The sequence below is a fragment of the Stigmatopora argus genome, chromosome 3 (genome assembly GCF_051989625.1).
Source record: "Stigmatopora argus isolate UIUO_Sarg chromosome 3, RoL_Sarg_1.0, whole genome shotgun sequence".
Lineage (NCBI taxonomy): Eukaryota > Metazoa > Chordata > Actinopteri > Syngnathiformes > Syngnathidae > Stigmatopora > Stigmatopora argus.
The window spans coordinates 7658997-7672042 of NC_135389.1; the positions used below are offsets into that span (position 1 = coordinate 7658997).

Sequence of the window (13046 nt, forward strand, 5' to 3'; positions counted from 1 at the left end):
ATGCCCCCGTAAAGTGGCTGATACTCTGATTCTCTTTGTGAAAACGTGGGACTGAATTAGGTTCTGCTTCATCTGCTCTTGTGTGAGGTGAACAATAGACATATTAGGACAGCTTTTTTAGGTGAGGCAGAACGGAATGATAACTTAACTTTAATGTTTTTTTTTCATGCTGATTTCCTTATATTGTATGTATTTTAATCACACAAACACACAAAACCTACCCTGCATTTCTTACCAGGGATGCAGATTCACATTTAGTTTAAAGTAAAAACCTTTTGTAATAAATAACCTTGTGCTAACATTAACAAAAGATCAATAGTTGAGGGGTTAGCTCTATGCAATCACAATTTTACACCCCCCAAAAAATAGAAACCATTTGACCACGTGACGCCACGAATAGGTGCAGGAACACACACACACACACACACACACACACAGACACACACACACACACACAAACACACACACACACACAAACACACACACACACACACACACACACATATATATATATAGACATATCCACATATATACATACATACATACATACATATACACATATATATACATACATACATACATATATATATACAGATATATACATACATATACACATATATATAGATATACATACATACATATACACATATATATATACATATATACATACATATACACATATATATACATATACACATATATATATACATATATATATATATATATATATACATATATATATATATATATATATATATATATATATACATATATATATATATATATATATATATACACATACATACAAAAGTCAAATAGATACTTTTAGGGTTTGCAAATAATTTGGTGAGTAGGTTAAACATTTAAAAACAAAGAAACTACGGGTTATATATACAGGAAAAATAAGATTAACGAAATGTAATGTCGATGTAAGCGCCAACAAAGTTTGTCATTTTTGTCCACATTCAAACTCTTTCTTCAAAGATATACAATTTTTCATATCTGCACTAAAACAGTCCACCGGCCATGCCAAAATATTATTTACTTTGGCAAAATTTGTGAAAGAAATATAAAACTCACCTGTTGGGCAATGCAGCATATGAATACCTAACATTTTCTTTAAAAAAAATATGATATATGATAAAATGTGGTTCCAGTGCGGCGTGTGTTGGTCACCTGCTGATGTCCCAATAAATTTTGAGAAAGGCCTGAAACTAAAACCGCATATCCTTTTGTCTATGAGCATATGCCAAGAGGAGGAGCTCTGCATCGTCCTCTAATCTTTAGCCTTCAGAGAAAAAAAATATTTGCAGAACTGTCTACACAGCCCTCTTTGCCTGTAAAGTCCAATTAAATCTTTGTTTTGTCTAAAACAAATGATGAGCAAGCCCATTGAGAATAGCAAATAGGAAAAATAATCTTCAATAGTAGTTTGAAAAATACAATTTATGTGTTTATTATACCTGCAATGCTCAAGGTAATGTTTTGACAAGCCATGTTAAAATTATTGAGTGCTATTCCCTCTAGTATTATATTTAGAATCCTGCATTTAAGCAGTTTTGGATTTAGGATGATTTGCATTAAAACTGGTCTGCACTTAAAACTGAGTAAATGTTATAATGAAAGCCATATGTTATTCAAACATGAAACAAAAACATGTTTATTTTAGTAGTGAATGAGCTTTAAAAATAAATTGATATATAGTTTTGATTTGTTTTTTTCCAATGTGAGATTTAAAAAACACAATAATTGTGTAGTATATTGGATTAATCTGGATCGAATCGGGATTCAAATCGTATTGCCAGACATTAGCCAATACTCATCCCTACTAAACTGTGGGTATAACCTAAATCAGATTACTAAATTGTAGCCAAAGATGACTAAACTTTGCTCACAGTTGTAATCCAAAATCACTAAATTACCATTGCTACAATGTGGGTACAGATTGATTAATAATCTGTTGGTACGTATTACTAAACTGTAAAAAACTGTACCGACGATTATTAAATAGTGAATACAGATTAGATCTGTGGGTACAGATTACTAAACTGTCAATACAAATGACAAAACTATACCCAAGATTTAGTAATATGGAGGTAAAAATGACTAAACTGCGGATACAGATTAGTAATATGAGAAATCAGATTACTATACTGTTACACACAATAAGGTAATCAGTGCCCACTAGGCCTGGGTGGAAAATTCAATGGGTTGCTATACCATACCTGTGAATTTAAACGTTTTTCCCGTATTTTATTTGTTTTTTTTATCATTTCAAATTGTGTATGCCGTATAATAATTTTTGTACGTGATTTTTAAAGTACGTTTTTTGTATGACCGATCTCGTTTTGCCCATTTCGGCTCCAATCTGGATCGTCTCGGTCACTGGTAGCAGACGAAAAGGTAATCGTTGACTGCTAAAAAGATCATGCTTTAAGCATGATATGCGCACACGCACTCCCCTTTCACCTGTCCGCCTTTTCACTATATAAATATAGCGCGTCAGCAAGCAAAGGTCAAGATGTAAGCGTCATACAGCAACATCTATAGAATTTTGAATTTCGTGCATACTGATTGGGCACCCCGTCCACGTTGGAGAAAATTTTAGACTTTTAAATTCACCCTATGTGGGTAAATATGTGCTGCGTTGCATTTGTACGTTTTAAATCGCTTAATAAAAGGAATTGCAATCATTAATAAGGGGAGCAATTGGGAGAGGTTGACAGGTTTGCTCAACGTCAGAGGTGGGCAACCCGGCCCTTGAGGGCCCCTGTGGGTGCAGGTTTTTGTTCCAACCAATCCAACACAGACAGTTTAACCAATTAGATTTCTGCTGAAACAAGAAGCAGCCGACTGCAATCCACTGATTGCACTTCTAAAATACCAGTTTGGTGGAAAGGATTCCTCTTATGGGTTGGAACGAAAACCTGCACCCACAGCGGCCCTTTGTGGAATTAATTGCCCACCCCTCTCATGGCGAACGTGTGGCTCCTGAGCCGCATGTGGCTCCTGGCCAACATGAATGCGTCTCTTTGCTACTGCAACATCCAGGGTTGATTTGTTAACTCTGGCTAAATTGCATTAAATGTGTGTTTTGAGGGTGGACACTTAGTACCTTGAAATGGATAGACACATTGTTGTTTTGTAAGGGGAAGAAAGTGTTATGGTGAATAATATGGTTTTAATTGTGTGTGTCTGTTTTGGCAGGACACTCCGTGTTGTGGCTCTTTGACTCTCACGGTTTAACATTTTTGCTATTTGTGTCTTACTTGTTCGCCATCGCCGCTATATATGTTATCGGTCAACGCGACTGGCTGTTGCCGCGTTCAACAGATGGTTTGCCGCAAGTGCGTCCATCTGGGGTCATGTGACGTCGAGAACCCGGAAGTCGTAGGTGTGTGCGTGTGCTGTCAGCGGCGACAGAGGAGGCACTGACTGAGCTAAAGCTCGCATTTAAGACAAGATGGCAGGACTGCCCCGCAGGATTATAAAGGTACTCACCAACATGAACCAAGAGGGCTTTTACGTTGTGTTTTCAACTCCATAGTTTAGGCCCCAGCGCCCCAAATATCGTCTATGGGCTTTTCGTGCTAACGATAGCAACCCAGCACGACACCGTTAGTTGTCTGAAGTGACTTCCGTTTTCATTCCGTGTGGATAGCGCTCAAAAGTTGGGGTTAAAATATAAACATCGGCGCTTGACGTGTTCGCCGGCGTGAATAGTTATATCCATATTTAAGAATAGGCACTCTCTCTTTCTTTTAAGAGATCGCTGTTGGGTCTGAGTGCCTGGCTGGCTAAAGGCTAACTAAGCTAACTATGCTAAGCAAAGCTGCCCTCGTTATGTATTTCAAAATTGGGACCGAAACACAAAAACCCGAGCGGATCTTTTCTCCAAATAGAAGTTATCTTTTAGTTAGAAAATACGTATTTAGAAGCTGTCTATTTAGTGTAGAATGTTTGATCGTGCGGCCTGTTCGTGCCATTTTGCGTGTAAAGTGAATGTCATTCTCGTCAAAACGATCGTCTCCACTGTGTCAATCCTGTAGAATCAAACTTGTTAGGTGATATATTGGACATTTGATTGATTTTATTTGTTGGTTTTCAGGGGATTTGACGGCGAATTTAAAAAAATTCAAAGAGGATTCATGGCCTAATAAATGGAAAAATATCCTGTATTATTGGCTATATTTATGCATACATCTGAGTTGGGTTTGCTGTACATTTTAGGGGATATATTCTTCTGTCAAACCTTTTTGCATGTGTATCATAACCTGAGGAACAGGTTGAGCCACATATTGTCTTAAACAATCAAAATGTAACTGAATCTGATACAAAAAGCTGCGTAACCAACGGCAAGCTAGCAAAACACGTTGAGTGAGAGTAATAGTATTCATTGTGAATGTGACTTACCTATTTCGAAACCTTATTTCAACTTAATTTCACAGGTTTTACTGGGTTGAGTCACAGTTCATTTCCTTGCCTTTCAGACTCCACATCCAAACCTGTGCTTCACTTTTGACTCACGTGGTTATTTTTTTAACTGCACCTTACTTCACCTGCCAAGCCACTTGGGAAGAAAATATATTATCTGATACTCATCCATTGTGGGGTGTTACCTGTCCTAACCATACCATTAACTTGCAAAAATTATTTAAATTAGACAATGGTACTGTATACACAAGTGTTGCCGTAATTTGTACCGAACATGGAATCCTATCATTAATCTACGTTAACTACAGTTGTAAAGTCCTTACATGAAATGTTAAATGCTTTTACACACACAAATAAAAATGTTAATCAGCATCCCTTCTAGTGCTGCACAACAAAGTAATGTTGAAGTACTGTGCAAACTAGTTTGCTGCTTGCTGTTCATAACCTCAACTTGACAATATCTCAGGAAACATAAAAAAAATATTTCTTTATCATAAATATATGGTGAATTGAAAATCAGAAAATGACTAAAGATGCCCTCTTGTCCTGTGTGATGTAACCATATGCCATTGCAGTGATTATTTTATTGCTTACTCTTTGTACTTTTAATCATAATTATGGTAAATACAGTTAGATATGGGCTGAGTTTTCCAAGTTATACACTATTTTGTTTCATTTATGGTTTATATTTATTTTTGTTTTGCTTTGTTCAGGCAGAATAAAGTTAGGAGCATGCTTCTAACTAATTTTACTGCAGTGCAAAGCTGCTGCGTGAGGAAATAAATCCTCTAGTGCAGTAGATTTGTCTGCCTCAAGGTAGATGTACGCCCTCATTAGAACAACAATAAGTTTGCCGAAAAGCGTTTAGATTCTTTTAAATCCTGTTAAGGACTTGTCTACTCCATTTTCGTAAAGTGTGGAATAACTTTATTTCCCTTATTCACAAAAAATATATATTTTTCGGTACGCTGTATTGGCCAAGAACTCAAGCATTAGGCTGATTGTTTTCTGAGGACCAGGGAATTAGTGCAAATGTGACCCCTGACTCACAATTTTCACCTCCATATTCATGGTTTTAATAGGAGTACAAATTTGTTACATTGAAGGGAAAATCTCAAGAAAAGTCATCGCACGTGGTATTTCTGAGATACTGTATGAATGAAAAGCACATTATTAGGGTCAATATCATAAGGAAGTTAATATGCCTGTCTTTGTAAATGCAAAATATATCATTTTCTGCATCGCTTTATCCTCATTAGGTTCACGGGGGGTGCTGGAGCCAATCCTAGCTGTCTCCGGGCCAATGGCAGGGGACACCCTGAATCGGTGGCCAGCCGATCGCAGGGCAAAAGGAGATGGACAACCATGCACACTCATACCCATACATTGGGGCAATTTAGAGTAAATTATTCTATTTGAAAAAAGAAACAACTTTATCTTAATGAGAACCTGGTGCATTTTAATGACAAATTAAAATTTTCTTTCCGGAAGTTTAAGATGTTGTTGCAGCCAATTTGCTTCTAATGTCGAAATATCTCAATTTTTTCGATGGTTCATATTACTGCAATAGTTGTCACTTTCGAACAAGAAATTAAAAAAAATCTAAGTGGAATTTTGTTTAATTTCATAATCACAAATGTAGAATCATTTCCTTTCAAAAAGGAAGTAACCTTAGCACAACCAGGTTGTGTGTCCGTAGCGGTATAGTCTTCACCAAGTCTCTCGGTGCAATAATAGCATGAGATACACATTATGCAGGTATCGAGGCTGATATTTAAACGATGAATTGCAAGACCTTCGATCAGCCTTAACAACTATTGGGATGTGCTGACATGGTAAACGCTACGAACACATCTATCAAGGCTACTCTCGTCTAGCCAGTCAGAGCGCGTTTAACTTGGTAAGATGGCGGCACCCTAGGTAAGTTAGCGACGCCTTGAGTGTGCAGTGACAGGCACAAGTGAGTTTTTTTATTCTTGAAGTTCCTTCATAGACGTCAAAATAAATTTTATTAGCGTTTTATCTGTTTATCTTTTGTCTATTTTGAAATAAATGACCATATTGGCCGCATTGTCTTGCGTTATGGCGTTTCGTCTTTCTCACCTTGCAGTTTCTTGCATGTCGTGTTTTAATGCGCATATAAGCCGTACCCTCGATTCAGTCATCAATTTTTTGTCCGACAAATGCGGCTTATATGCGAGTAAATATGGTAACACTAGAATCGTTCAAAAATCATTTTTTATGGGAGAAAAAAAGCCTTAAAGGAACAGATAAATATAAGCTAGACAGTACAGGTAAGAGATGAAGCCAGGCACTGATGGGAAAAGGTGGGAAGGTTGGAGCCCTTGAGCCTTTGGAGCGTGTGACTAGTCCTTTAGAGCCCCTCTTGTCTGTGTTTTCACAGCAAGGTTTTGTCTGTGGGTTATCTAAAACATTTCAGGAATTTCACTCCGAGCTGCATTCAGGTGAAGCGTGTCAAAAACAAGTACGGTAGCTTTTGAGTATTCTTCTGCATCCATTGTAGTATTTTCTGTTATTGTCATCATGTTGATGTACAATCGTACATAACATGTTTCCAGGCTGTACAAGGTTAAACACTGAAAAGTAAAACAAGAAAACTCATTGTCCTGAGGGTCCCCCCCCCCCCCCCCCACAATGTGAAAAAACTGCTTAAACATAGATGGTTCTTTGCATAGTTTTATATTCAAAGTAGAATATTTCAAAGCTTTCTGTTGTGTAGTATTGGTCATTTTTCTGTGGTTACTATCAGAGAGTAATGACCTTCTGCAGTTGCTGATGGGTCCGAAACTAATGGCCTCCTGTGGCATCGAGTCAAAGTCTTTATATTTATAGCAATTTGACACACGCAGTTTGTCTTCTTTTTTTTCTTTTCATAGTTACAGCCCCCTCTTAGAGTCCACACCTTTACTGCATTTTTTTTCCCCAAAAGAAAGGAAGCAATATCAAAACCCATGTCATTTTAAAGAGTGGCAATCACCTTTTCTGTGAAGTGTTAATACCATTTCATTCAATACTCAGTAGTCACGAAAATGAGCACTGTTCTTCCTGAAAAACATGGAGGACATTTTGTTTTATTCTGGCTGTGCTTTTTTATGCATGTGGCATCTTGAATCTGTGCCAGGAAAATAGAATCTCAAGACTATCAAAGTAACCTAGGGTGAAATGTGCTGCCTGACCAGTGTCAGGAACCCTGATTTTGAACCCAGATCTAAATCCTGTTGAACATTCATGGAAAGCCCTAAACCATGCTGTCATTAATGCTTCAGTACGGTAAATTATGACTGCCATTGAAGTAGCCTTACCACTGTATACGGCGTACCTGTGACATGAACTACAGTTCCATACATGTACAAACATAGTAGGGGTATCAAATTCCAATTTCTGTGCATACATTCTATGTATGGAAATCACCAATTTCATGGCAATGCAATGTCAATACTTTACACTAAAAAACATTTGCTCCAATTCCATTCATATTCACAACTTAACAATGTGGACTATAACATACAGACTTAACTAAAGATTTTTAATTCAATCTATACTATCACGAACGATGTTGGCAATTATGGTTTTGAAACATTTACAACATTTGAAAGACAGCCATGTTAATTTGTGTTCGGTGTTTCGATCAATTTGATCATAGATCATAGCTTAACCATTCAATGCATCGATCCAGATTAGTTTATCATTAAGCCGTGAGTATTTTCTTGGACATATTGTGGAGGTTGTGGTAGATTCACCATTAGAGGCTCTTTGATTTGATTTCACCGCTCAATGACTAATCTCCCTTTACTGCTAAATGGTGGAACTAAATAGAAAATCGTTTTGAAATGTTTCATGATTGTGTTTTATTTCTATTTGCCAGGAAACTCAACGTTTATTTGCTGAGCCAGTCCCAGGTATCCAGGCAGAGCCAGACGAAAGCAACGCTCGCTATTTTCACGTGGTCATTTCTGGACCACAGGACTCACCTTTTGAGGGGGGTACATTTAAACTAGAACTCTTTTTACCGGAGGAATACCCGATGGCAGCACCAAAAGTCCGCTTCATGACTAAAATATATCATCCGAATGTAGACAAACTGGGAAGAATATGTCTAGACATCCTCAAAGGTAAGTGACAGTTAGGCTGTTTTATATTTTCAGGTCAGTATTACTTTCCCTAACATTGTTTTAGTTTGCAAAGCAAAGCTGTGGGAAATCATGCTGACAGTTTGCTCTGTGATAGATTTGACAGTGTAATCCGCCTTGCAATTTGACAAAGGCCTTTAGAATGACACTCCACTGAGGTCAAGACTTGGACAGCTGTCTCCTTAGTGCTACTTGTACTGTGCACCTCACACCTTAGCCTCTTCTGCCATGTTGTCCGTCTGCATTCTCCGATGTTGATTTTCATTGTCTTAGCCTTTCCTATTTTCTGAACCCATTCTTTTAGATAAATGGTCACCAGCTCTGCAGATTCGCACAGTGTTGCTGTCAATCCAGGCCTTGCTAAGTGCGCCAAACCCTGATGATCCCTTAGCGAATGACGTTGCCGAGAAGTGGAAGACCAACGAAGCTGAAGCTATAGAGACAGGTAAGACTTGGAAGTTTCAAATACAAATGTTGAGTCTAGTTTCCTGCCAAATCTTTTTTATTTTTTTATTTTCTGGCACTTTTATTTCACTTGTGGGATTACGGCATATTTTGGCCAAGCAAGGCCCACAGATCATGCAGTGTTCATGATGCCAAATTCTAATTGTTTTTATTTTCTAATGCTGTTTTCATTTACACATAAACACTTAGGCCAGAGAGAAACTAATTGGGCCTGCAATGTAGTTCTTTTTGCTCCCGGGTTTTCCATAAAGTTGAAACACTACAAATTGGGAATTAAAACTGAATGCAATGATTTGGAAGGGTGACATTTCCATATTTTATGTAAATTAGAACATAGATGGCCGATCAAACGCTTGAACTGAGAAGATGCATAATTTTTACGGAAAAATTCTTAAATTTCGTGGTGTCACGTTTCAGAAAATGTTGGTGGGTGGGAAAGTCAGCACTGAGACTGGAGAAAGGGCAGCTGAGCCTGATGGTTGTTAAATTATTCGTGTTCCAAAAATTTCGAGTATTGCGCTGGGCAAATTGCAATGTCACCGTACAAACAAGACATTGTTCAGGCCCGAAGGAAACCAAGACTGGATCAAATATTACTCTCAGGCGATCTAGCAATAGTACCTTTGCAATCGAGTGGTAGATCGCGATCCATGTAATGAGTGTGCCTGTTCTAAACAACATATGCTCACATCCAATATTGTCTCTTTCAGAGAAGAGCTTGCATTTTTTCAATATGATAATGCCTGATCGCACACAGGAATAATTACAACAGCATGGCTATGTATGAAAATTGACACCCTTCAGCCTAGATGTGTCCCTTCTAGGAAAGATTTTGCATGTCATAAAGCGGAAGATTCGATAAAAACTTTGATTGCATCAGTTTAAATGCACAATGGTACTATAATACACATACTATAATCCCCCACCATGTGGACTTCTGTGTGTGGCTCCAGTTTTTTTTTTTACCTAGGTCTACAATGTCTTGTCTGTCTTGTGTCTGTCTTGCTACTGCAACCAAGAAATTTCCGGAATACGGGATGAAATAAAGTTCCGATCAGATCCAAATTTGTGACCAAATCCCATGTTGTCCCATACTCCATAAATAGCCGTACCAAGCCCTGATACTGATATTGAGTATTTGGGCAATATTATAGTCGTTTTTTTTTTTTGCAATACAAACGTGCATGATGCATTTATAGGCAGTTCAGTAAAATCGTTTAAAAGATACATTTTAATGGCTGTAAAAACGGTCCAGCATAATGACGCTGTTGGTCAACTCCTAATTTCATTTCATTTTGGCATAAAAATCCCCATTGAGAAAATGTCAGACTCACCAATGCTTTTGAAAGTGCAGCTGTGAAAATTATTTTTAGACATCACTTTTTATTCTTGTTTTCCCAGCCAAGTCATGGACCAGACTTTATGCAGGAAACAAATGAAGCAAAGAGCAGCCCGTAAAGTGAAGACGCACCCGCAAGTCAAGTGTGAACACAAGTCCTCATGTTCTGCCAATGCCTCCTTTATTTCCATTTGAAGGACACAGTCAAATTAAACACACACATACATATGCGTGCTATAAATAAACATGAATATAATGTAAAGGGAAAAACTGCTGGTAATTAGTTGAATGCGTTCTAGTAAAATGACTCGTCTTAGTCCTTATTAACTCACTACTGTTTGGTCAGAGGTTTAGGTCTGCTCACCTGGCTTTCTTTGTACATCAATAGTCTGTCAACTGCTGCTTTTTTAAAGCTTTTCAAGAGGGAAAAACTTGTATCCCACATGGGGTTGGAGGAGGATGGGGGGGGGGGACTGCAGAGGAATGGGTAGGGAAGGAAGGGCTAGCTTTGGCCAGTATGCTATATTTTTATGTTTATTTTAACTTTGGGTTTATCTGTCACTGTTAACGAAAAGCCACTAATAACTAATAAAAGTTACCGCCTGTAGTGTAGCGTGGCGCCCACTTGGAGATGCACTGTTGTTCTGGCAAATCGCTAAACCGCTCTCCTAATTTAACTTGCAGATAATAGAACTGAAAGCCAAACCTGAGCCTTTTATTGTTACTCATCGCATACTTTACCATCACTTTTCAACCACTTCTAGCCAGAACTGTGTTTTGTGCTTGACAGTGTGTGGGGAGTTCAGGTGAACATTACGGACCTTGACTTAGTTAAAGTTTTTTTTTTTCTTCCCAATTTTTACAATATCAAAAACGTGTATTTTTTCCCCCCGCTCATTAGTACACCCATGCTAAACTCAAATCTTTTTTTTTTTAAATTGTGAAGCATCAGTCGAACACTACAAGACACAGTTTGTTATGACCTTCCTCCCAATGGCATTTCAACCACCAATCGAGGGTTCCGTTTGAGCTTTCACTTTATTTAAGAAATCAGGATTGGGATGGTAGATGTGATGCTAAGGTGTGGTGCGAGCAGGCTCTTCTAGTCTAAATCTGTACGATTTGACACCTGACGTTTGTGGCCGCAAAGTTAACTGTAAATGTATTACTTTTGATCATCTGGGGAGGGAAGATTTTTCCAGTTCTGAGAATGTTATGGAAAGCGATCATCTGCATACATTTCAGTTCTGTAAATAAAGTCAGTTAGTTAATAAAAACTTGTTTGGGTTTGACTTTTGGCATGTTGTCTGCACACTTTATTTAAAAGCGCATTGCTTTCCATAATCATTTAGCACTGAGCTAATAGAATTGTGCAGATTGATATCGTCTTGAGGGAGGGGTCGTTTGTCACTGCCATCTGGGATGTGGCGATGCCCCGATTTTTATTTTTATTTTTTCTTCTTAATGACAGATATTGAGTCCTTGTGGTTACTTTTCACAGGTAAAAATTTATTCTACTTCGAACAAAGATCCTTCCTACAAACTACTAGGTTTATAAATCACCAATTTCATGCTACAATTAGCTATTTATTTTTTCACTGTTATTTACGGGTATCACAAGTCTGCCACGGTTTGATTCAAGTGCCTTTAGGTTATTTATCACAAAATTATGCCCACATTTAACACAATCAGTTGCATTTTATTAATTCATCTCTGTCTAGACAACTGGTAATATAATTAAAAAGAAAAAAATTGGGGGTTGGCTTTTGTGTGCCCCTAAGTAGTTTGCCCCCCTGGAAAGCTGCCCACATTGCCAATAGCAAAAACCGCCCCTGATTAGGAATGATAAATTGAAATTCTAGATCAATTTATTGCTACGTCTGTCTTAATTACTTACCGACTTCCTATGTTATTTCTTCATAATGTTATGGCTTTTTTCTCAGAGATGGACCAAAATGTTTGAGGCAAAGCACTCTTTGGTACAAAGCTTGATGTCTGCCATCTTTTGGTTTAAAGTAGTAGCTACATGAGGCAATATATCTGAAGCCCTGCCTTGAAGTCAGCTATGTTACTTTTTGCAATTTTCCATCTTTGGCGCTAAGAAGGTTAAAATTGATTAGACGTCTGTTGCTGTCAATAGGAGCCAATTATTTAATGTACAATATGAGGGCCAAGAGATTAATTTAAAAAAAAAACACATTCATGGAGCAATATAACATGGGCCATACTTAACTATACCTATCTCATTTTCTGAACCGCTTTATCCTCATTAGGGTTGTGGGGGGTGCTTGAGCCTATTTAGCTGACCCCATGCCAGAGGCGGGGGACAACCTGAATCGGTGGCCAGCCGATCGCTGGGCACAAGGAGACGTTGGACGTTCATTGGGGATCAGGAATCTGCCAATGGAACTGGTGCTTTACAGAGAGTAAATGGGATAATGAAGGAGGATTACCTTCAAATACTTCAAGATAACCTAAAGTCATCAGCCCGAAGATTGGGTCTTGGGCGCAGTTGGGTGTTCCAACAGGACAATGACCCCAAACACACATCAAAAGTGGTAATGGAATGGCTAAATCAGGCTAGAATTAAGGTTTTCGAATGGCCTTCCCAAAGTCCTGACTTAAACCCCTTTGAGAACTTGTGGACAATGCTGAAG

General features: G+C 38.0%; 2 protein-coding genes across 4 annotated transcripts in view; one reads left to right on the top strand and one right to left on the bottom strand.

The window, feature by feature from the left end:
- The window catches only part of c1qtnf13 (C1q and TNF related 13), a 7633-nt gene extending 3138 nt beyond the window's left edge, over positions 1-4495 (bottom strand). Inside the window, exon 1 of one of the 3 annotated variants that reach the window (XM_077595900.1) lies at positions 4414-4495. Coding sequence is in view for 1 of the 3 variants with exons in the window: in XM_077595898.1 (XP_077452024.1) it covers positions 1081-1114 (34 nt within the window). In the remaining 2 variants the exon portion in view is untranslated. Of the gene's footprint in view, positions 1-1080; positions 1225-3501; positions 3978-4413 lie in introns of those variants that run through there. The other 2 variants (XM_077595899.1, XM_077595898.1) reach the window with 2 other exon arrangements.
- On the top strand, positions 3314-11681 carry ube2na (ubiquitin-conjugating enzyme E2Na). The gene is made up of 4 exons (XM_077595901.1): positions 3314-3493; positions 8321-8567; positions 8890-9030; positions 10452-11681. Exons 1-4 carry the CDS (start codon positions 3464-3466, stop codon positions 10487-10489), a joined length of 456 nt encoding a protein of 151 aa, XP_077452027.1. The 5' UTR covers positions 3314-3463; the 3' UTR covers positions 10490-11681.
- The last annotated feature ends 1365 nt before the right edge of the window (positions 11682-13046 follow it).

What these genes read in the sequence shown, in the direction of transcription:
- ube2na (XM_077595901.1), top strand. Translation starts at nt 3,464, where the DNA reads ATGGCAGGACTGCCCCGCAGGATTATAAAG. An exon ending in TGCCCCGCAGGATTATAAAG is followed by an intron (nt 3,494 to 8,320) that starts GTACTCACCAAC and finishes TCTATTTGCCAG; the next exon opens with GAAACTCAACGTTTATTTGC. An exon ending in AGCTGAAGCTATAGAGACAG is followed by an intron (nt 9,031 to 10,451) that starts GTAAGACTTGGA and finishes TTGTTTTCCCAG; the next exon opens with CCAAGTCATGGACCAGACTT.